At 37.7% G+C, this 23,902-nt stretch overlaps 1 protein-coding gene across 1 annotated transcript in view; it reads right to left on the reverse strand.

The window, feature by feature from the left end:
- Window positions 1–23,902, reverse strand: part of MKLN1 (muskelin 1) — a 224,197-nt gene that overhangs the window by 48,640 nt on the left and 151,655 nt on the right. Inside the window, exons 10-12 of the mRNA XM_007953479.2 lie at window positions 18,860–19,072; window positions 14,717–14,938; window positions 11,576–11,705 (exon numbers count right to left, since the gene is read on the reverse strand). Of these exons, the coding sequence (XP_007951670.1) occupies window positions 11,576–11,705; window positions 14,717–14,938; window positions 18,860–19,072 (565 nt within the window). The remainder of the gene's footprint in view (window positions 1–11,575; window positions 11,706–14,716; window positions 14,939–18,859; window positions 19,073–23,902) is intronic.

The following is a 23,902-nucleotide window of genomic DNA, read 5'->3' on the forward strand; positions in this document are numbered from 1 at the left end:
TCATGGTCCTAGTAACCATCTGTGTATCTTCTTGGGAGAAATGTCTATTTGAGTCCTTTGCCCATATTCTGACTAGGTGGTTTTATCTCTGTTATTGAGTTGTAGGAGTTCTTTATATAGTCGGGCTACTAAACCTCTGTCAGACACATGGTTAACAAGTGTTTTCTCCTATCAGTTCATTTTCTCTATAAAAACAAGGTCTTAAAGCCTTACTCCTATATTTTCTTCCGAGAGTGTTATGTTTTAGTTCTTGTGTCTAAACCACTGATCCATGTGGAGATAATGTGCATAAATAGTTTGACTTTGTTTCTTTGCCATGTGGGGATCCAGCTGGCCCAGCACCATCTGCTGAAAAGACTATCCTTTCCCCTACTGAATGCACTTGGCACCCTTGTCAAAAATACACTGACCATGGATGTATGGGTTTATTTCTAGATTCTCAATCCGATTCCACTGGTCTATACATACATCCTTATACCAATGTTTTGGTGACCACAGCTTTGTAGTATGATTTTGAAATAGGGAAGTGAGTCCTCCTACTCTATTCTACTTTTTTAAGATTAGTTGGCTATTCAGAGTCTATTGTAACATTTTAAATTTAACTGTTTTTCTCCTCTCTGTACTGCTGTTAAGTTGTCTAATATCTATTGTCTTGCTCCTTTGAGGTGATCTGCTCTTTCTCACTGAAATTTTCTCAAATATTCCCTATGTTCTTGATATTTTAAGTTTTACTGAAATAGGCTGAGAAATGAGTTTTCCCTAACTTTTCCTGTTTGGTTCTTTATGAGCCCCCCCCCTTTTTTTTTCAATCTGAGGTCTTTCTTCTTTTTGGAATTCTTTGAAACTTATCTCCATTATTTCTTAAATTACTTGACTTTCTTAAATTTTTATTTTTCTTTCCTTCTGTAACTCTTGTTAAAAGATGGTAGCATTTCCACAACTATCTTCCATGTCCCTTAGCTTTTCTTTCCTATTTGCTATCTCTTTATCTCCCCAGTACCCTGATTCTCCTTGAAGTGCTTCCGTCTAACTTTTCAACTGATGGATCACTCATATCCATCCTATTTATAGCAGTCTTCACTTATTCTCACATTCCCTATTTACATTTTGCTCCTTTTTATGACTTCTATTATCTTCTTTCAGATTACTACTACGTTCCCTTATATCTTTAAGTATAAAGACCATGCTTGTTCTAAATTCTTGGGTCATCTATTTTAATAATTCTGCTTTAGATCATACATGTGTCTAGTTTACTGATTTATTTGGAATTAATTATAGTTTCCAATTGTTTAGTTATATTGGTCTACGAGGCTGTGTTTTTCAGACCCTCAGTTATCCTTTCTGGTAATATGTATTAGGGAGGACTCAAAGACCAGGCCCTAACTGGCATCAGTATCAGTGACTTTAAGGAAAGTAGAGGAGATGAGACATATGATAGAGTTGTCTAGGCATCAATAACCAGTTTATTTTTTCCATTAATCAGCACTCCCTTCTGTAACGATTACACACCTTTAAACCTTTTTAGGGAAACAGAAGCCAGTCTTCCTGGGCTTGGATATATATATATATATATATATATATAGAGAGAGAGAGAGAGAGAGAGAGAGCGCGCGCGCAAGAGAGAGGTGTGTGTGTGTAAATAATCTACTAAGCGCAGATGGCCAGTCCACATCTGTGTTCATCAACTCTGAACTCCAGTAGGGTTTCTGCAGTGTCATGCTGTGGCCTTTGGATTCTGGCAACTAGTGGTATGTCCTACTGTCTCTATAGTGAAGGGGCAAGAAATAACTCAAGGTAATTTGGGGGAGAGACAAAAACAGACCTTAAAAGCTTTATGTAATCTAACCTGTCACTAACATTTCAAGGAACACTTTGCCTCAGATTGCAGCCACCACTCTGCTACAGATAAACATGTTCAAGATGGTCTGCAGCTTTGCTGAAAGACTTTCTGGAATCCAGTTGCTCTCACTTTTATTTTTTTATTTTGGAAAAAGGAGTCAGCAGTCTGCGTTAGTTTGTACTTTGGCAGAAATACTTTTCACTTTATAATCTATATTGTTTAAATTTTGTTTTATTAACTATTCTAATTGCACTGCATATAATAATAATAAAAATGAAAAATGGCTTTATCAAAAAACAAAAAGACCTAAAGGTCAAAACCAAGAAAGAAGTTTTTTCCTAACATGTCGTAACTATTAATATAGTCTTCCCTATTAATTTTCTTCCCAGGAAGAAAACAAGGCTCTCTCTTCAAAGTACTCATTTCTAACGAGTGACAAGAGGGGGATGAGAAGGAGGACAGAAGACTGGCAACAAAGATTGAAAAAGCTTTTAGATGCAACTGCCAAAAAGCTTGCTGAAGGCCACGAATCTTAACCAGAAAAACTGACTCACAAAGAAAAACTAACCAAACAGATCCGTAAACAAGATCATATGTTGACCAGGAACACACTCTGAAAGGACATTTGTCTGAGGAAACAGAGACTAAGAATCATACAACAAACAACTATGGCTGCCCAACTTATTTTTACATGGCTTTTCCAGGAAATTTTAATGATAAACCTTCAACTGTCTGATTTCATCTTTGTTACTGTTATGTGTCATCGAGTCGGCCCCGACTCATAGCGACCCCCCCTTCGGTTGCCAAGGCAGTATCACTACTGAAGTAGATTGCCCAACCTTCCTTCTGAGCAGTGGCTGGTGGGTTTGAACTGCCAGCCTTCATCTTTAGCATCTTTAAAATGTCAAGTAGGACACATAATGAGGAAGCCAAATAAATTACTTTACCTGACAGTCTGAATCAATTTTTTCCTCCTTGGTTTACCCAATAGCCATACAGGGGAGTTTACAAGCACTTTTAACACAAGGACACTTTATAGAGAAAAGATAACAAATATTTTTGAAGTCCTTTCAATTGTCTAGGAAGATATATTATTGAGTTAATTCATGAACTAATCTCAACTTTAAGGAGCTCTGGTGGTGTAGTGCCTAAGGCATTTGACTGCTAACCAGACGGCTGGTAGTTCAAACCTGCCAGCCACTCTGTGGAAGAAAGATTGGGCAATCTACTTCTGTAAAGATTTACCACCTCGGAAACCCAAAGGGGGTCGCTATGAGTCAGAATTGACTTGATAGCAATGAGTTTGGTTTTTTCCTTCAATCTCAACTTCATTTTTCTTCCTGTTGTTTATTATTAATTACTTCAGGTAGGCACAAGGTGGGCAAAAAACCAGAAATCTGATCAAAACCGCTTTCTACAAACTCCCTATTTGTTAGGATATTTTTCAATCCAGGTACTAGAAAATCTAATTGAGAGTGGATTAATAAATTCATGTAACAAAAGTGTATTCCAGGATTATGTTAGCAGCTCAACCAAATCATGGTTGGCAAGTACCCTGGGCCATCCCTTGTTCTTGAAATCTGCCAATACCAGCTCTAAGCAGCACACTCTCAGATAAAGCATCAAAGCAGGGAGGGAAAGGCCTCTTGCAATACCTATTTGCATTAGACAGATCATCTTTCTCAAGCACCCCCACAGACTTTTCCTTACTTCTTACTGACTAGAACTGTGCCACACAGGGAATAAGAAGGTGAAATAATCTGGCAAAGGGTAACAATGACTGGTTTAAACTCCATGATTCATCCCCCGGGGCTGGACAATTTGCAATTGTTGTTTGCCGTTGAGTCAGACCCGACTCATAGCAACCCCTCCGAGGGTTTCCGAGGCAGTATCACTACAGAAGTAGATTGCCCAACCTTCCTTCCGAGGTGTGGCTGGTGGGTTTGAACCGCCAGCCTTCTGGATAACAGTCAAGTGCCTTAGGCACTTTGCTACCAGAGCTCAAGAAAATTTTTAACAAAATAAAAAACCCACTACCAACGAATCATTTCTGACTCAAATGGACCCAACAGGACAGAACAGAGTTACCCTATAAGGTTTCCAACACTGAAAATCTTTATCAAAGCAGACTGCCACATCTTTCTCCTGTGGAGTGGCTGGTGCATTCAAACAACTGACCTTTTGATTAGCAGCCCAGCACTCAACCACTGCACCACCAGGGTTTGGTAAAGAAGGAAGCCCCAATGGCTATCAGGTGGACAACATGTATTTATGTTCTAAATTTGGGACATGTGACATGTCAGGAGGGATCCTGTTAAGTACTACAGTAACTCCAGTCTAGAACATCTATTATTTTACCTGAACCTGGGTGTTTAACCTTCATCATTTACTTTTCATAAAATTGTAACTAGCTTTTGACAGTAAACAATATTTCTTGATCTATCTCAGTTGCATTAAAACTACAAAAAAACTTACCTTACTGAATAGAACCAAAAAAACCCAAACTTACTGCCATCGAGTCAGATCCAACTCATAGCAATCCCACCTTAGGCAGAATCACTACGGAAGTGTAGTAGATTGCCCCATCTTCCTTTCGAGGAATGGCTGGTGGGTTTCAACCTCCAGCCTCCTGGTTAGCAGTCAAATGCCTTAGGCACTATGCTACCAGAGCTCCCAAAAAACCCACCGCTGTCGAGTCGTATCTGACTCATGACGACCCCTTCTTGGGTTTCTGAGGCAGTATCACTACTGAAGTAGATTGCCCTATTGTCCTTTCGAGGAGTGCCGAGTGGGTTTGAACCCCCAGCCTTTTGGTTAGCAGTCAAATGCCTTAGGCACTACGCTACCAGAGCTCCTTACTGAATACTGAATAGAGCAACCACAATTTATTCAATAGGTTACCTGCTGGCGGACAATTAAAATAGTCTCCAGGATTTTTTGCTCTTGCAAACAATATGGCAATAAATATCTCTGCATAGGTAATCTTCATGCATCTATACAAGTAGGTAAGTAGGAGAAATTCTCAGAAAAATAAATGCTGAGTCTAAGAAAATACGTATTTTGTATTTTAATGTTGTTGTTGTTGTTGTTATGTGCCGTCGAGTCAGCCCTGACTCATAGCGACCCCTCCTTGGGTTTCCGTGGCAGTATCACTACGGAAGTAGGATTGCCCAACCTTCCTTCCGAGGAGTGGCTGGTGGGTTTGAATAGATCATGGTAAAATACACTCCAAAAAAGGTTGCCATCAATTGACGTTTCACCCAGAGTAGAAGAGGCTGTCCAGCTTCCTCACAACCATACATTTCCTGGTCTTTTAACTTACATGTTAAAAATTATGACTGGAGCTGAGCATCTTTCCATAAATGTGTTTACTGGCTATCTGAATCATTTCCTCATGGCATTTGCCAATGTTCTACTGGGGGAGTATTTCTTCCCTGATAATTTACAAGAGACTTTTGTTCAGAGGAGGATATTAACCTCTGTCTATCTTAGCTGCTAGTTTGTCATTTATTATTTATTTTTACAAGTATTTTTGATCACACTGAATTTTTTAACTTGCAAGGAAATAAAACCTAATCTCTTTAGGATCTCTGGGTTTGAGTCATATTTGGATCTTTTCAATCCTAGATTATAAAAAAAAACTGACTTACAACTTTATTTCTCAAGTATAAAACTTGAGTCTATCTAGAATTTTCTTCATACACAGCTGTCAAGCAGGTAACCAGATTTTTCTGGCCAAACTCTTAAGCCAAGTCTCAATATAATTTATGTCTAATTCATTTTCCCTCTCTGGTTAGAAATACCAACTTTATCATATAGTAAGTTTCCATTCATATTTGGGATATTTTTATACTATCCATTCCATTCATCTGTACCAAAGTGCAGCATTATAAATATCTATTGGTGCTAGAATTAAGTCTCCTGACTAGATTCACTAATCTTTAAAGGGTACAAATCTGCCACTATGGGTAGAAGAGCAAGGGATAAACAAGGGCAGATGTAGGAAAATACAGTCAACAGAACTTAAGGAACAAACAAATAAACACATAACTACTAAAGAACAGGGATCAGGTTTTAAGAGTTTTGCAGCACCAATGCCAGACCTAGCATCTGGCAAAAGGTGAAAACTCAATGTACGTTTGCTGCCTTGAATGAACACAGATAGGAGAAGCAATCCTATTATAACGGACTGAGGAGCAATCCCTAAAGCTCTGGTGGCATGACAGGCTACTAAAGATAATTCTCAATTAGCGTTAAATACAGAGCTTACATATGGGGCATCTGCTAAACCCCTTGTGTTCGTAGACTTGTTGCCAAAAGTTATTTAGAAATTAAATTTTAGATATGCTGAATTTTGATGTAACATGTATGTGTGAGACACAATAGTAATAAATTTCTTTCTAAGCAGCTGCCAATCTGCTAATTTAAATTATACTTTCTTTCTGAGAGTGAGATAAAATTGTTACATTCTAGTTATTAAAAAAAAAAAGCTCAAGTTTATTCAGATCTTGAGATGTTGAATCTAACACAATACATTCAGATAATTATAAATCACAACAATTTAAGATTTTATAGTATTTGATGCAAGTAAGTAACAAAAAAAATCCCAACAAGAAGCAACAATTTGTCTAGGTTTAGGGGGACATCTAGATCAATTGGCATAGCACAGTCCACAAAGATAAGGCTCTACATCCTACTTCGGTGAGAAGCAACTGGGTTGTAAAAACTTGTAAGTAGCCATTTAAGATGTAACTATTGATCTCTCCAGGGAAGTCTGGTAGCGTAGTGCCTAAAGCACTTGACTGCTAACCAGAGGGCTGGCAGTTCAAACCCACCAGCCACTCCTCGGAAGGAAGGTTGGGCAATCTACTTCCATACCGATATTGCCTTGGAAACCCAAGGAGGGGTCGCTATGAGTTGGGTCCAACTCGACGGCACACAACAACAACAACATTGGTCTCTCCCAGTCTGCAGCAAAGCAGAGTGAAGAAAACCAAAGACTTAAGCAAACAACTGGTCCAAAGGACTAATGGACCACATGAACCACAGCCTCTACTCCCCTGAGACCAGAAGAATTAGATGATGTCCAACTACCAGTACCAATTGCTCTGATCAGAATCACAATAGAAGATCCTGGACAGAATAGGAAAGAGAGAGAAAAAAAATGTAGAATAAAATTCAAAATCATAAAAAAGACCAGACTTACTGGTCTGATAGAGATTGGTGGCCCCCCTGAGACTGGAGCCCTCAGACACTCCTCAAGCTTGGAACTGAACCTACTCCCAGGGATCAACTTACAGACAAACAACAGATAGTCCTATAAAATAAACGGTGACACAAGGGAGGAACGTACTCCTCAGCACAATCAGCTATATGAGACCAAAGGGCAACATGTGCTCAAAGCCAGAGCTCAGAAGGCAGGAAGGGGAAGGAAAGAAGGACAAATGGAAATGGGGAATCCAGGCAGGAAGTGGGAAGAGTGCTATTACATTGTGGGGATTGCAACCAATGTCATGAAACAAACTGTGTATAAACTGTTGAACAGAAAACCAATTTGCTCTGTAAACTTTTACCCAAACCACAATAAAAAGTTAAAAAAAAAAAAAAGAAAGAAAGAAAAGAAAAAAAGCAGCAGCAGCAGCAGCAATTTTACAATTAGATATATCACCTCTAATTGGGTACAAACAAATTTCTTCTATGGTTTCAAACAATAAAAATTAAATCTCATGACATCTTAAAAGCAAATTTAATCAAATAACCCATGTTACTGAATCACAGATAAACACAGTAATCATATGTTAAGTCCATCTCAAATTACAGTAATTAACTACAGTAATAAAGCTTTAGAAAAACAATTAAACAGGACAATGACTCCATACTACTGAGCAGCCACATAACAGAACACCATGGAACCAATAAAATAGGTGTTTTTCATGAATAATAATGTGAAATGTCAATATTACCTTGCCTTGCCCCCAGGACTATTCCTGACTTACAAAAACCTGATGACCTTATTGCTGTTGTTAGCTGCCAGACTAACCCTGACTCACAGTGGCCCATGCACAATGGGATCAGGCCTTTATGAATCACAGGGTTTTCATCCGCTGATTTTTGGAAATGCTGATTTTTGGAAACCGAGGGCCAGGTCTTTCTTTCTAGTCTGTAAGCTCCACTGAAACCGTTTGGCATCACAGCAACATACAAGTCTCCACTATACCTGCTGTAATTTTTAAAATGAGATAAAAAGTAATAGTACAATAATATAATGTATCATACTTCAGACACAGGCTTGCTAAATGCTCTAACTTAACTCAGGGAAGGATGATTTTTAGGAGATGCAGAGTATTGAAAAGATCAAATGCTCTTGAAGAAATCTTGACTAAATTCTGAGTATTTCAGCTGACCTTTTCAAAGGTTTTAAAAAGCAGAGTCAAGATCACATCGCCAGAAGAATACCTAGACTTCCGTATTAATAATTAATGCAAGAGCCATATGCTTCAACACTTAACCTGGGCTTGAGGAGTGCTGAGGATTCAGAAACAAGTATCTACAAGGTAAGATTTAAAAGATGAGCACAGGTTAACTAGATTATAGATGCAGAGAGAGGAGCAATTCAGGTAGGTAAGAAGAATACGGGCTAAAGTACTAAGGCAAGAAAGGGTATGCCATCTCTGCCTTTCCTGAGGGCAAAGAGAAAATTTGATTGAAAGTATAAGCAAGCAGAAAAACCATCAGATTCATATATTTTTTAAAATTTCCTCATGTAAATTAGCACCAATCAAGCATGGCGGAAAGAACACCTTTCACCACAAAATGGTTGTGTGGTGCTGAATGTAGTATTTAACTTCACTGACCGCAATTTTTCTCATCTGCTAGATGAGAATAATACCACAATTAGAGATGGTATTTATAAAGCTCTGAGCTTAGTGTCTGGCACATGGTAGGGTCTAAATAAAGAGTAGCTATGATTATCGATTACAGCAGTATATTAGCTACTGCCTGCTCTAAAAGCAGGAGTCCCTGGGTGGCACAAATGGTTAAGCACTCAACTAACAACTGAAAAGCTGGCCATTCAAACCCACTCAGAGGTGTCTCAGAAGTAAGGCCTGGAAATCTGCTTCTGACAGATCACAGCCTTGAAAACACTGAAGAGTGAAGTTCTACTCCGTGAACAGGGGGTTGCACGAGTTGGAACTGACTCAATGGCAGCTAACAGCAGCAACAACAGTCTATAAGTCTGTTCTAGAGAGACCATGGCCATCTCATTCACCAGTGGGCCTCTAGTCTAGCACTAACCCAATACTCAGTACTTTTCAACAACTATGTGTCAAATCGATTATTTTCTTTACTATCTTTTTCAGGTATAGTTACATCAAGACTGCAGAAGTCTATCCTATCTCTTCCTGATTATTCAAAAAGGAAGTTAAAATAACTCTTAAAAGCTTAAAGAAGCTGAGGATTAAATTATGCACCTCCACAGCAGTAAGTAAATGAGTAAACAAATAAGATAGGGTTAGTAGCATTATGAACCATTTCTTATGGTATTCGGGTCTATATGTCTAAACGGTATGCTCGCACTGCTATTTTAGACATCATCAATTGATTCTCCTGTTACAGTACAAGGTTCAGTTCTCTTACACTGTACCTCCACTCCTCTTACCCTATCCTGTAAAATAAGACATTCTATAAAATTTAAAAAATAAATGTTATTCCATATTTTTATTAAATTGTCATCTTTACATTATTATAATCAGGGACACTGTGTACAGTATAGCCAAGAAATTTGCTGTGATAATGTCTCCTTTCTTATAAAATTTTTGCTTTTCTCTTATGTTCCTAGGAGCTCTGGTGGTATAGTGTCTAAGGCATTTGCATTTGTCTGCTAACCTGAAGGCTGGTGGTTCAAACCCACCAGCCACTCCTCAGAAGGAAGGTTGGGCAATCTACTTCCCTAGTGATACCGCCCTGGAAACCCGAGGGGTCACTATGAGTCGGATGCAACTCAATGGCAGTGCATTTGGTTTTTTTATGTTCCTATCCTTAATCTTTTATAACAGATCTGTTATTTACCTACCGACAGCTTTTTATTCCAAATGTGTCTATTTTATCTGGAAATCTCACCTCTTGTGAGGAAGGGAGGTTCCCTTTCCTGGTCTCCTGCCCACCCCCTTAGGCTTGCTGGACAAATGCCATCTTGGGATGTCCCTTTCCTGTGTTCCTGTGCTGGATCCTCTTTTTCCTAGCTCCTATGATTTCTTTATAAAACTACTTTCACTTCCTTTTGTTAGCATATGCGATTCAGTAACTTTATAAGAAAGGTGTGTGATTTTCTCAGTCTTGTGCTGCAGACACTACTGACTGCACTATTCTCTTCTGTGCTAGACAAAGGCTGGAAACGCTAGAGACTTGCTTCTTTTGAAGCCAGTTCTCAATGGCCCAGTCAATGAAATGTACACAGAAGCCTGCTGGCACTTTCTGGGGAAGGTTTGCTTTCTCTTGCTTTTTTCTACCTGAAATGAGCCATGATATTTAAAGTGCTCAAGCCAACTTGCCATCATGAGGCTAAAGCCATGTGAAAGAAGTCAAACAGAAAGATAAGAAGAATCTGGAATCTCTGATGACACTGTTGATTTACTATCTCCCTGACTGACTATCTCTGGATTTTTTTGTTTCATAAGAGAAATGATTCCCTATTTGTTTGTCATTGTTAGATGGATTTTCTATTGTTTGCAGGTAACAATTCATTGCGAAACCCTGAATATCTGAAAATAACATCTCTTTCCTCTTGTTTTATTGGTACTTTGGCTAGAAATAGAATCCCAGGTTGATGATAATATTCCCTCAGAACTTTTCATATGTTGTTCTATCTGGCACCTTTCAAAGCTGCTGAGAATTTCTCTATCATTCTAAGTGCTGTTCCTTTGAATACGACGTGATCTTGCTCTAGAAACTTTGAGGATCCTCTCTTCATGCCTGATACATGGAAGTGCACAATGCACAGTCATGTGTCTTCCAGGTGTGTGTCTTTTTTTGTTTGTAATTCAACCTACTGACTCCTGCTTGTTGTGGTTTGCTGCTGCATGCCGTCGGCCTTCTGACTCCTGGCGACACCACGTACAATGGGATCAGACCACTGGGATCCAGAGGGTTTCTCTGGTTGATCTTTCAGAAGCAGGATCCCAGGTCTTTCTCTTTCTTCCTAGCCCATTTCAGTCTGGATGCTCTGCTGAAACCTGTATAATTTTGCCAGGGCAATGTACACAAACTGGGACCAACTGAGGCAAACTAAAATTACTCTACTACTAGAAGAATAATTTCTTGGAGGCTGAGTTTATAAAACTATAAGGTGCTTACCAACCATGTGAAGTCTTCCCTTAAAGAAAAGACATGGTCTCTGTGCTAGAGCATAATAGGCCACTACAGTGAAACAGAAAGTGGAGGGATCAGAAAACATAAAATAATAAAATTTTAAGATATTAATTCTTGCAAAAGGTCCCATGTAAGCACATACACAAATAATTCTTTTCAAAATTCATATATTATCTTTCTGGTCAAAGGAAATAACAAAAATTCACGTATTTTTAAACAGATACAACTGGGTAATTTAGCTAGTAAGAGTATTCTTCCTCTTACTCAGGATTACTTCAGTCAAAGAAGTGGGGGAGAGAAACTGGACTAACAGTGTTCTACCTAAAGTAGTTACAACAGAAGAGAAGAATCACTAAATGCCCTTACCCATCCCAGAGTCTTTCTTGGTGCCATCAGATATTATGTCTACATGATCAGAGTCCACATCATAACTGAAGAAATCATTCAAATAGGTCTTCGACCGCTGGCCACCAAACACATATAAGCAACGATTTTTCTGAGAAAGAAAAAAAAAGGGGGGGGGGGCAAAGAAAGGATAAGGTATTCGCTTCCATGAAGAATTCTGAAAGAGCCTTTTAAAACACAAACTTCTACAATTGAAATGATCTGACAGATCCTGTGTAATGGAACACCATGCTGACGTAAACAGAAATGAGGACGTTCTCTCTACATCTAAGAGGTAATCTCTAGGATACTCTGTTAAAGTAAGAAAGCTGGTGCCGAATAATACAGACAGGGTGCTGCCTTTGTTTAAGGAAGGGGAAGAAGGAATGCATGCATGTTTCTCTTGTCAAAGAAACCAGTGGAAGATAAACCCAAACCTAATAAAAGATAGTTATCGAGACAGGAAATGACAGAGCAGGAAGATCTCTCCACATGCACCTGGTCTTACAGTTTTGACTTTAGAACCATGCACATATTTTTATTTAATTAGAAAACAAAATTAATTCAAAAGAAAAAAAAAGATCTCTAAAGTTTGGGGTTGTGGGGAGAAGAAACAAATAAACCTATCTCTCTATAAAATTAGTGGTATAAGCTCACAGAGAAGTAATATTTTAATTCACATTGTTCTTTCTGACTGCCCATTCTTAGTAGACTATATCCTCAACAGAAAAATAATTAAGAAAAAGATTATTTTTCTTTATTAATAAGAAAATTATTTCTTATTAATTAAGAAAAAGCAATCTTAAACAGCAACCAGTGATTCTGTTCTTGCCTTTGCTAGTTTGAAAACCATTATACATAAAGAAAGTAATATAATATTGTCATTAGGAAGCAGGATTTTCACCTTAAAAGATACACAAATACAGTATCAAAAACATTAAAATAAAAACCTTGTAATCTTTAATTCGAATTGTACATATTTATATGTGTGTGTGTACAAATGTACGTGTGACTATGTATCCTGTCTACTGAAAGAAAAATCTACAAACAATGTCAATTCATAAACGTAAATACTTCAAATCCTAGATTTTGGTTTCTAAATATTATTTCCCATTAGGAAATCAAGAGTTCCATGGATAACAGCCAATTCCAGGAAATGTGTAAGTAAAATTTCAAAACCTAGGTGACCCTAGGATACAGAAGCCAACCTGAAAGAGTTTCCACTGGTCAAAGATAAAGGAAAATTACAGCATCAAAAACAATAATGGCAGCATTGGATTAAATATGTGAAATACATAAACATTCATGAGTTCCATACATTTTTTAAAAATTTCTTAAAAAATCAGTTAACTCTGTAGCATCAACTTGCTAATTTGAAAACTGATAAAGAAAATAATTACACATTTATGCTGCCTATCCTGTACAGTTAACCCTCAAGGTAACAAATAACTGACGAGGGAAAGTTCTTTTCTACTTTTTAAATAGAAGAATCAATACAGAAGGAATGACATAATCAGGAAAATCATCATTTCACAAACTCTCATGAAATCTAGGCAATGATTATCAATGGCTACTAAAACCATATGTAAAATGTTGACAAGATACTTTATAATTGATTTGTCAGAATGTTAACACCTGAAATTACTGAACAATTTTAACATAAATGTATGACAAGCAGACATTAAATGTCTCTTGATACTTTGAGATCAGAGCATCTATGAAGTATTCCTAATTCCTGCATTCACCTTTGCCGAAGAGGGATGCTCATCTAACTACTAGCTTGCAGGATATATGGAGGATAGAGAAACATGCTCAGTGATGCTGTTGTTGGTATGTGCTGCAGAGTGGATACCGATTCATAGTGACCCTATGTGACACAGTAGGGGTCCCAAGGCCGTAACCTTTATGGGAGCAGATAGCCAGGTCTTTTCTCCCTCAGAGTGGCTGGTTAACAGTGAGCACTTAATCATTATCCCACCGGGGCTCCTTAAATGATACTATGAGGATAAAAGCCAAATACAGCATGTGGGAAATTCTACAGCACAAATTACTCCATTTCTTTAAAATTGAGTGATTTGAGAGGTGGGGAAAAGAGGAGAGAGCAATGTCATGAATTAAATGACATAATTAACAGACATAATAACCATATGCATTAGATACATCTTCTTTTTTTAGGGAACCAAGACTATAAAATGGTATTTTTCAGTAAACCAGAAAAACTGAATTCAGACTGAACACTAAATGATATGAAAAAAACGACTTTTGGGGGGTTTGGTATTATAATGGTATTGCAACTTTGTTTTTAAAAACTTTGTTTTAAAAAGTCTTTATCTGTTAAGAGTAGTATTTATAGCTGTAATTATCAGCTGAAATACAGTAAAACTGAAGAATAAACTTAAAAGCCAAAGAAATGACAAGAAATGCAATGACATAAAAGTGAGGTAGATAAGTGAAAAATGAACAGCCTAATACTGGTAACTGCTGAAATGACAAATGGGAACATAGGAATTTATTATTCTGTTCTTTCTTTTGTTGTGTATCTTTAAAATATTCTGTAATAATTGTTTTAAAGGTATTGTTCCACAAAAAGAAGCCCAAGTTTCTCATTAAAACATCTGGAAAGATTAAAGAAAAGTCTCTAAAAGTTGCTTTTGCTCATAAATTTTCAAACCAATTCTTAATTCTTCACACTTAATACTTTTTCCAATTACTAAGAAAAGTCAGTAAGTAAGTGGAAAGGTGTAAGAAAGGGAAAGAGCTACAGTATCTAGGTTGTTGTTGTTGTTAGGTGCCATCAAGTCGTCTTCGACTCACAGCGACCCTATGCACAGCAGAACAAAACACTGCTCGGTCTAGGTAAGCAGTGGAAAGTTAGTCTTATGATTGCTTAGACTGGTATTCAGGTGGTAACTGTTTAGGAATTACTAGGTGGATGGGAAGAGTCTCATAATTAGCAAAGAGTTCCCTGTTAAAAGAAGTTTTCTTTTTCTCTAACATTGCTACACTAATCACTTATTTCTAACGAAAAGTTCTGATCTTTTACTGAAGAATTAGATTTCATCACTTTTCCTACTGAGGTATACTTTATAAAACAGCATAATACAATGTACAAAATAGTCTTACTGAGTGGAAAAGCATGCAGTGTCCTATTCGAGACTGGATGTCCTCAGGCCCAGCATTACAGGAGTCTTCTCGAAGAAGTTTCCAGGTTTGACATTGACAGTTGAAAGCAAACAACCCACTGAATTGGGGTTCACTGGCTCTGCTGTCATCTACGCTGCCATTACAAGTCAAAATTCTACCACCAAAGGTGTAGATCATATGTTTTTCTGAATCCATACACATCTATCAGAGCAAGGCAAGAAATTGGATAGTTTTAGTTCATTCCTATGTATTCAAGTGAAATCAATGTGTCCAGTTTTAAATACCTGAAAAAACTGAACTCTATCCAAAATGAAACTAAATACCACCCTCCATCATCATATGCACGTGCTATAAAGCATGGTAGTAGCTCAGGACGGCTTTCTAAATACCTTTCAGGTTTCTGTTTTTCCCAGTAAGAGTGAAATTTGTTGGATTAAAAAGCTTTACATGTTATGAAACTGTGTAACTTTTTATCAACAAATGATACATGAGGTATTGCTTTATATCTAAGAGTGAACAGTGATCATATTCCTCCTTATAGCATTTCTAGGCAAGCATCTTATTTTTCTAGATATCACTTAAAAAAGCAGGTACGTGCATAAGAGTGATGCACCTAAATTCACCTCTACATTTATTATACAAAATGCTATGAACTATGTTATTAAATAGTAAAATCAAAAACGGCAATCATCAGACTAACCTCTATGCTGTGATGAACTTTGCCTCCTTTTAACACAATATTCCCGCCTACCCCTCAAAATACCTTATGCCAATCTGACTGTTGCTTATTTACAACAGTAACCAGTAACAGTTTTTTCTCTCTGGCAACTTTTAGGACTTATTTCTTAATCTTTGGTTCTGAAATTCATTAACACAAGTGTCTAGGTAAGGGTTTTGTTTCATTCATCCTGATTTGTACTTGGTGACTCCTTTTAATATGAAAACTCATGTTTTTTCTCAGCTCTGGGAATTTTCTTTGTTTTTCTCTTGAGTATTTTCTTACTTCCACTCTCTCTTGCTAGAACTCTCATTGGCCAGATGTTGCAATTTCAAAATCTTTTTTACATGTTTCTTAAATCTTCTCTCCTAATTTTCAGTTTATTAATTTATTAACTAATTCATAGGCAGTGTGCACTCAGCTTTTCAATATTAACATATTTTTCTAGATATTTCTTCAGAAAAGTTTGCCTTTTTTTTTTTTTGGTAAATATCTGTGTTCTGTTGTTTTCATTTTCTTCATCAAGGATTCCAAACTTATGTGTATGTTGGATCTCTTTGCCTGTCTTCTATACTTATAATGTTCTGGCTAATCATTTTTAAATCTATTAATTTATTCTTACTTCTATCCTATATGATCCTTACCTATTCTTTCTTACACTTCTTCGAGACTGGTCTTCATTTCTGAAAATGGTAATGCTTTCCTCAATTTCCTTCCTGAGTTTTACCAGTTCCAGTTTCACTTGCTCCTATTATCATTCCATCTCAACTGTATTCTTGAATTTATGCTTTGTAATCTTTCTTCAGACCATCAAGCTTCACCAGGTTTTTTTAATTCATTAGAATATTGGGATATAATTTTCATCTGCTGTTGTCTGAAAAAAGTTTTACTATACTTTTTCTTTTCCTCTTAAGAGTACTTCTCTGAAACTTTGGTGATTATTACTTTTTTGATTTTCAAATATAAGTAACTTAGATTTCTCTGGACTAGCTAACTTGACAAAAGGTTCCTAAAGAATGGAGATGCTACTCAATCAACAACTCTCTCCTCTGCTGCTACCTGAACTGAATGTTTTTTTCCAAAATATGTTTTTTTAAACCATGCCTTCTTTAACTGTATGAACTTTACCTGGTTTAGGAGTATGTTATGGGCTGAACTGCAGCCCCCCAAAACAGGCTAAGCCATGATTCTCAGGATTATGTAATTATCCTCCATTTTGTGATCTAATTATCCTACGTGTTGTAAATCCTAACCTCTATGATATTAAGAAGGCAGGATTAGTGGCAGTTAAGTTAATGATACAGGATACAGTCTACAAGATTAGGTTGTATTTTTAGTCAATCTCTTTTGAGATATAAAAGAGATTAAACAAGGCAGCAGAGGTCAGAGGGACCTACTTCCAATAAGAAGGAAGAGCTAGAAGCAGAGTACATTATTTGGACCCAGGGTCCCTGAGCTGGGAACCGCCTATAACCAAGAGACAAAGAGAGAAAAAGCCTTTCCCTAGACCTACCACTCTGAAGGAGCTCTGGTAGCATAGTGCCTAAGGCATCTGACTGCTAACCAGAAGGTTGGTGGTTCAAAGCTACACTCTGAATTGAGACTTCTAGCCACCTAAACTATGAAAGAATAAATTTCTGTGTATTAAAGCCATCCACTTGTGATATTTTTGTAATAGCAGCAATAGATAATTAAGACAGAGGGTTTCTATCTCAAGCCTTGAGATCTCCCAGTTCCTTCACTGGCCATTTTAAAAGGGGTCAAGTCCCTCACTTGTAGAAGATGGTGCTTTTGAACATCTACCTCCTGTGGGCCTTTCTGTGCATTTTCCACACATGTCACTGAGTGCTCTCTGGGTTCAATCTTTGTTCTGCTTGTCACATTTCAAAATGTGATATGCCAGTGCCAGGCTCCCTTCCACCCCCACTTCTCCCTTGTGCACTGTTGCAGGCTTCAAACTTCAACATTGGTTCTGAGCATTTCAATTGTCTTTGGCAAAATTTACAAGGAATTAGGAGCTGTGAGTTTTATTTGGCTACTGGTTTTGCTGAATAGGTGGCTTGTATTTTCTTTTCCTTTTTTTGTTTGGTTCTCATTGTTCCAGACAACCACTCATAGCAATAAAATAGAATATTTCAAATCTGAGCTGCCACCATATTTTTAAGAGATTAAAAAGTCTTTGATTTTTTAAAAAATGTTAAATTCTAAATGGCAGAGTAACATAAATATGTCTTCATGCCTCTAGCTTTCTCATGTTCTTCTCGTATTTGAACATTAAGTGTTGAATCCTATAGTGTCATGAACAGCACATGTGATTTTGGAGTAAGTTCTGATGTATTTATACATCAATTTGAATAAAACAGAACAGAAAATGGAGGCTTATGCAAATCAAGTTACTTCCTGAAGGTCACAGAACTAGTTGTTGATCAAATTAGGACTTAAATTCTGCTTGGTTTCTTGACCACTAGACTAGCAATCTGGTATATTATCTATTCAGTTGGAAAATAAGCATTATTTAACAGAACTTAGTATCCAAGGAACATTCTCTTCTATCAAAGTCAAGAAAGACAAAGACCACACACAATTCTGTATGTGCTTCAGTCAGAGTACTCTAACCTATTCCTTTATTCAACCTATGAAAATAAAGATATTAATATCCTCTGTAAAAAGAAACTTGTAACCACTTAAGAGCAAAGAATAAATTGTTTCCCTAATGATGTCATTCTTTTCTATTTTTTATCTATTGATGCTCTGTTTTTATAAGATCAGAAGCCAGACTAACTTTTGTTGGAGTTCTTATTTTCCACATGAACAACAATGAGGATGTCAGCAGGATGTGCAAAGCTTTGTAGAGTTCAGTTATATAGAGCCAGCAGAAGTCCCAAATTAAATATGAGGATTACTTTGGAGACTAATGCTTCTGATTTCTCGTCTATCACTTACTTGATAGGCATATGATCAGCTCTTCCTTTTCCTTACTATTCTCCTATAACAACTAGTTGTTCATCCTTTCAAGATCAAATTATTTTCTGCTCTGGATTTTTATGTTAAAACTATGTGTTATTTCAGTAATGGAAAGAATTTTGAATAAAATGAAAAAAAAAATTGTTTTAAGGTAATATGGATTTTGACATAATTAGTGGGATATGTATGTCTCTGATGCTGAAGTTGGTGGGATGAGGGCCTGTTTCTTTAGATTCACATAGTTATATAGGCTCCCAACAGATGACACATGTACTAAAAATTGGATAGGAGCCTCCCACTAAACCCTAAAGATAGTAGGCTATATGCCCCATAGGTCATGAAAAAGTTAATATAAATATGCTAGAAGGCTAGTTTTAAAGCAAAGTATTAACAAAAATCTGCAATAATTATTTCCACCACCATTTATCTGTGCACCAAACCTGATGGTCGAACACCAATTTTGGTCCTCCATCAGCAGCTGTGTCCTCACTTAGCAACATCCATGTATTTGTGTCAATGTCGTAACGATAAAAGTCACTTTTCAAAGATTTGCTGTTTCTCACAGAGGAATCCAAATAACGTCCCAATGTGTATATCTGCCTTCGCTGAATGTCAATGCACATTTTATGACATGACCGGGCACTAGGACCATTCTGTGGAGAGCAAGAAAAATAAAAGGAAAAAATTTAAAGAATAACAAAAAATAAGATTAAATGCCCCTTTTGTTGATATTACTTAAAAGGATGGCTCAGAAACTCATATCAAGAAAACTAATGAGAGTCCAACACTCACTAAATCTCTAAAGTAAAGCAAAAGCAATAGAAAACCCAAATCTTACCTTACAAATGTTTAAAAGCATACCAGGAAAGATGGAATAAACTTTTTTATAGCGCCTAACTCCCTATTTATATGGCTTCATATACTTATAAATGACACTAAAGAAATTTTTTTTAAAAGTCCAAGAGAGCCAAAATATGACCTTGGGCATATCCCACCTGAATTTAGGGACCATCTCAAGAAAAGATTTGATGCACTGAACAACAATGGCCTAGTTCTGGGATGACATCATGAATATAACACACAAAAACAGTAAAAGGTCATTAAAAAAGACAGGGAGGGGAAAAAAGGCAAAACGTTGTCAGAAGAAACTCGGAAATCTGCTCTTGAATGTAGAGAAGCTAAAGTGAAGGGAAGAAATGATGACGTAAAAGAGCTTAACAGATTTCAAAGGGTGGCTCAAGAAGACAAAGTCAATCATTATAATGAAATGCGCAAAGACCCTGGGGTTAGAAAACCAAAAGGGAAGAACATGCTCAGCATTTCTCAAGCTGAAAGAACCAAAAAAAAATTCTAGCCTCAAGTTACAATAATGAAGGATTCATTCTATGGGTATACTGCACAATACAGGAAGCATAACAAAAATGGAATGAAAACACAGAGTAACTGTACCAAAAAGAACTGGTCAGTGTTCAACCATTTCAGAAAGTAGCATATGATCAAGAACTAATGGCAGTGAAGAAAGAAGTCAAGCTGCACTGAAGGTATTAGCAAAAAACAAGGCTTCAAGAATTGAAAGAATACCTGTTGAGACGTTTCAACAAATGGATGTACGATGGAAGCACTCACTTATCTATGTCAAGAAATCTGGAAGACAGCTATCTGGCCAACCAATAGGAAGATATCCATATTTGTGCCCATTCCAAAGAAAGGTGATCTAACAGAATGAGGAAATTACTGAACAATATCATTAATATCACACACAAGTAAAACTTTGCTGAAAATAATTCAAAAAAGTTTGCAGTAGTAGATAGGGAAATTCAAGCACGATTCAGAAGATGATGTGGAATGAGGGATATCCTTGTTGATGTCAGAAAAATCTTGATTAAAAGCAGAGAATACATGATTAAAAGCAGAAAAAAATATGTTTACCTATGTTTTATTGACTATGCAAAGGCATTCAATTATGCAGATCATAATAAACTATGGATAACACTGTGAAGAATAGGAATTCCAGAACACTTAATTGTGTTCAAGCAGAACCTGTACATAGACCATGAGACAATCATTTGAATAGAACGAGGGGATAATGCATGGCTTAAAGTCAAGGTTAAAATCAGGAAAGGTGTGTATCAGGGTTGTATCCTTTCACCATATTCATTCAGTCTCTACGGTGAGCAATGATCTGAAAAGCTGGATTATATGAAGAAGAATGTGGTATAGGGTTGAAGGAATACTCATTAACAATCTGCAACATGCAGATAACACACTCTTGCTTGCTAAAAAACAATGAGAATTTGAAGCACTTAAGCATGGAGATCCAAGGCTATAGCCTTCAGTATGGATTACTTCTCAGCATAAAGAAACAAAAATCCTCACAACTGGACCAATGAGCAACATCACTACACATGGGGAAAAGACTGAAGTTGTCAAGGACTTCATTTTACTTTTATCCAAAATCAATGCCCATGGAAGCAGCAGTTAAGAAATCAGACAACATACTGCACAGGGCAAATCTGCTGCAAAAGGCTTCTTTAAAGTGTTAAAGAGCAAAAACATCATGTTGAGAACTGAGGTGTGCCTGACCCCTGTCATGGTATTTTCAACTGCCTGAAATGCATGTGAAATGTGGACAATGAGTAAGGAAGACTAAAGAACTGATGCCTTTCAATATGGTGTTGGCAAAGAATACTGAATATACCATGGAATGCCAGAATAATGAAAAATCAGTCTTGGAAGAAGTATATAGCCCACATGCTCCTGAAGTGAGAATGGTGATACTTAGTCTCTCATACTTTGGTCATGTGATCAGGAGGGACTAGTCTCTGGAGAAGGACATTGTGACAGTTAAGTTTTTGTGTCAACTTGGCTAGGCCTGGTTGAGTGGCTGGGCAGTTGGATGTAGTATTCCTCATGATGAGACTGGTAATCAACTCCATGGTGGAATCTACTGGGAACAGCTGAGTAGCTGCCTGTGGGTATGTGGTCTGTTTCCTGCATATAAGCAGGAGCTTTGGGAATGGTCTCTAGCCTATGGCACACTTGGACCCTGCACATGTAGCTGTGTCGTTGCTCAGCAGCCTGCCATGCTCTGCCGACCTTGGGACTTACAATGGACTTAAGTTAATGGCCTGCCATGTGGTTTGGTAACATCGTTGGGACTGTGCCTTTTTACTTGTCAACCTTGGGGCTTCTCAGCCTCAGCAGCCAGCAGCTGTCTGAGTGAAGAAAAGCCTCTAGCTCCAGTGGGCCAGGAGCGGGAGGCAGAGCCGGACCCCAAGGTTGAGGGGCTTTCACCCAGCGCTTAGGACCTGGCACTGTGAACTTGGACATAAAACTTCCAAATTTTAAGAATAAACTCCTGTTTGTTAAGGCCATCACATTTGTGGTATATTCTTGTCGAGCGGCACTAGGTAACCAGAACAGACATCGTGCTTGGTAAAGTGGAAAGTTAGTGAAAAAGAGTAAGACCCTCAATGAGGTAGACTGACACAGTGGCTGCAATGATGAGCTCAAACGTGGCAACAATTGTGAGAATGGCAGGATCAGGCAGGGTTTACTTGCTATAATAGGGTCACTGTGAGTAGAAACCAACTCAGAAACCAACATGTCTACATTGGTTTGCATTTTAATCATTAACGTATATAGCTTAATTCCCTAGTTGCTAAAAAGGCAATGAGGCCACATCTTCTGACCTCCTCTAACCCCACAAGAGGAGAATAGAATCACCATCAGTAGCCCAAGGCCTATTCCTATGAGGCCAGACATGCTGCCTCCCTCCAGCCCTTTCACCAGCCCTGACACCAACCGTTCCTCCTGCAGCACCCACCACCTCTCTGCTGGGTTTGATAATTCGCTGCAGTGGCCACACAGAACTCACAGATTATGGGGTTATTAATGAAGCACCAGGCTACAATTCAAGTTCAGGACGAATGCTCAGTCTCTCTCAGCCCACTGTCTATTAGCCAACAGTCTCTCACAGTCTCTCTCACAGCAGTGCACGTCTCTTGGTGTCTCTTTCTCAGCAGCACGTGTCTCTCAGGAGCATGCTTCTCTCAGCAGCACATCTTTCGCAGCCAGCAGTCAGAGAGACTTCTTCTGCCTCTTGAGCCTGGCAGAGTAGCCAAACTAACCAACCATAATAACATCAGAATTCTAAGCACCTGAGAGAGAGTGAACTTCCCAGAACATTGCTTTGTGCCACTCGCAACAGAAATACCCCAGGTGGATAACTTTTACAATCAGGAGCTCCTTAGTTGCTCACAGCAAATTCCACCATGGAGTTTACAAAGACTTATGGCTAGAAAAGCCATACCAGGTAATTTACTTCTGCACTAGTACATGTTAAATTACTTAACCCAAAACCAAAACCACTGCCATCAAGTCAATTCCGACTCTTAGTGACCCTACAGGACAGAGTGGAACTGCCTCATAGTTTCTAAGGCTATAAATCTTTAGGGAATCTTTTTCCCACAGGGCAGCTGGTATGTTTAAACAGCCAACTTTTGTTTGGCAGCCAAGTGCATTAACCACTATGCTGCCATGGCTCCTCTAATGCACCTAAAGACAGGTTTATACATATTTATCACAAACAAGCATTTCAAGAATATTTTCTGTTATGACCCCGCATAAGCAAAGCACTACTGAAGAAGAAGAACAAAGTAGGAGGTCTCACATTGCTGGATCTCAAAACCTACTATATAGCCACAGTAGTCAAAACCGCCAAGTATTGGTACAATGACAGACACATAAGACCAATGGAATAGAATTGAGAACCCAAAAACAGTTCCAGTAACCTATGGTCAGCTGATCTTTGACAAAAGGCTGAAATCTATTAAATGGGGAAGAGAATGCTTGTTTAATAAATGGTGCTAGCAAAACTGGGTATCCCATTTGCAGAAAAATGAAACAAGATCTGTACCTCACACTATACACAAAAACTAACTCCAGAAGGATCAAAGACAAACGTGAAACCTAAAACTATAGAGTTCCTCAAGGAAAAACTAGGGGCAAATTTAGTGGCGCTAAATATATGACATAAATAGACTATCAAGCATAACCCAAAATATACAAACAGCAGAAGAGAAACTAGATAAATGGGACCTTCTAAAAATTAAATTTTTATATGCTTCCAAAGACTTCTCCAAAAGCGTCAAAAGAGAACTGACAGATTGGGAAAGAATATTTGGCAACAACATATCTGACAAGGCACTTACCTCCAGAATTTATAGAAAACTTTTACCTCTTGAATTTATAGAAAACTCCAACACCTCAATAACAAAAAGACAAACAATCCAATTAAAAAATGAGCAGAAGATATGAATAGACACTTCGCCAAGGAGGATATTCAGGCAGTCAACATATATATGAAGAAATGCTCACGACCATTAGCCATTAGAGAGATGCAAATCAAAACAACAATGAGATACCATCTTGCCCCAGCACTAGCAGCAAAGTTCAACAAGACAGAAAATAACAAATGCTGG

The sequence above is a fragment of the Orycteropus afer genome, unplaced genomic scaffold, assembly GCF_000298275.1.
Source record: "Orycteropus afer afer isolate SDZICR_OR568_19922 unplaced genomic scaffold, OryAfe1.0 scaffold00397, whole genome shotgun sequence".
NCBI lineage: Eukaryota > Metazoa > Chordata > Mammalia > Tubulidentata > Orycteropodidae > Orycteropus > Orycteropus afer.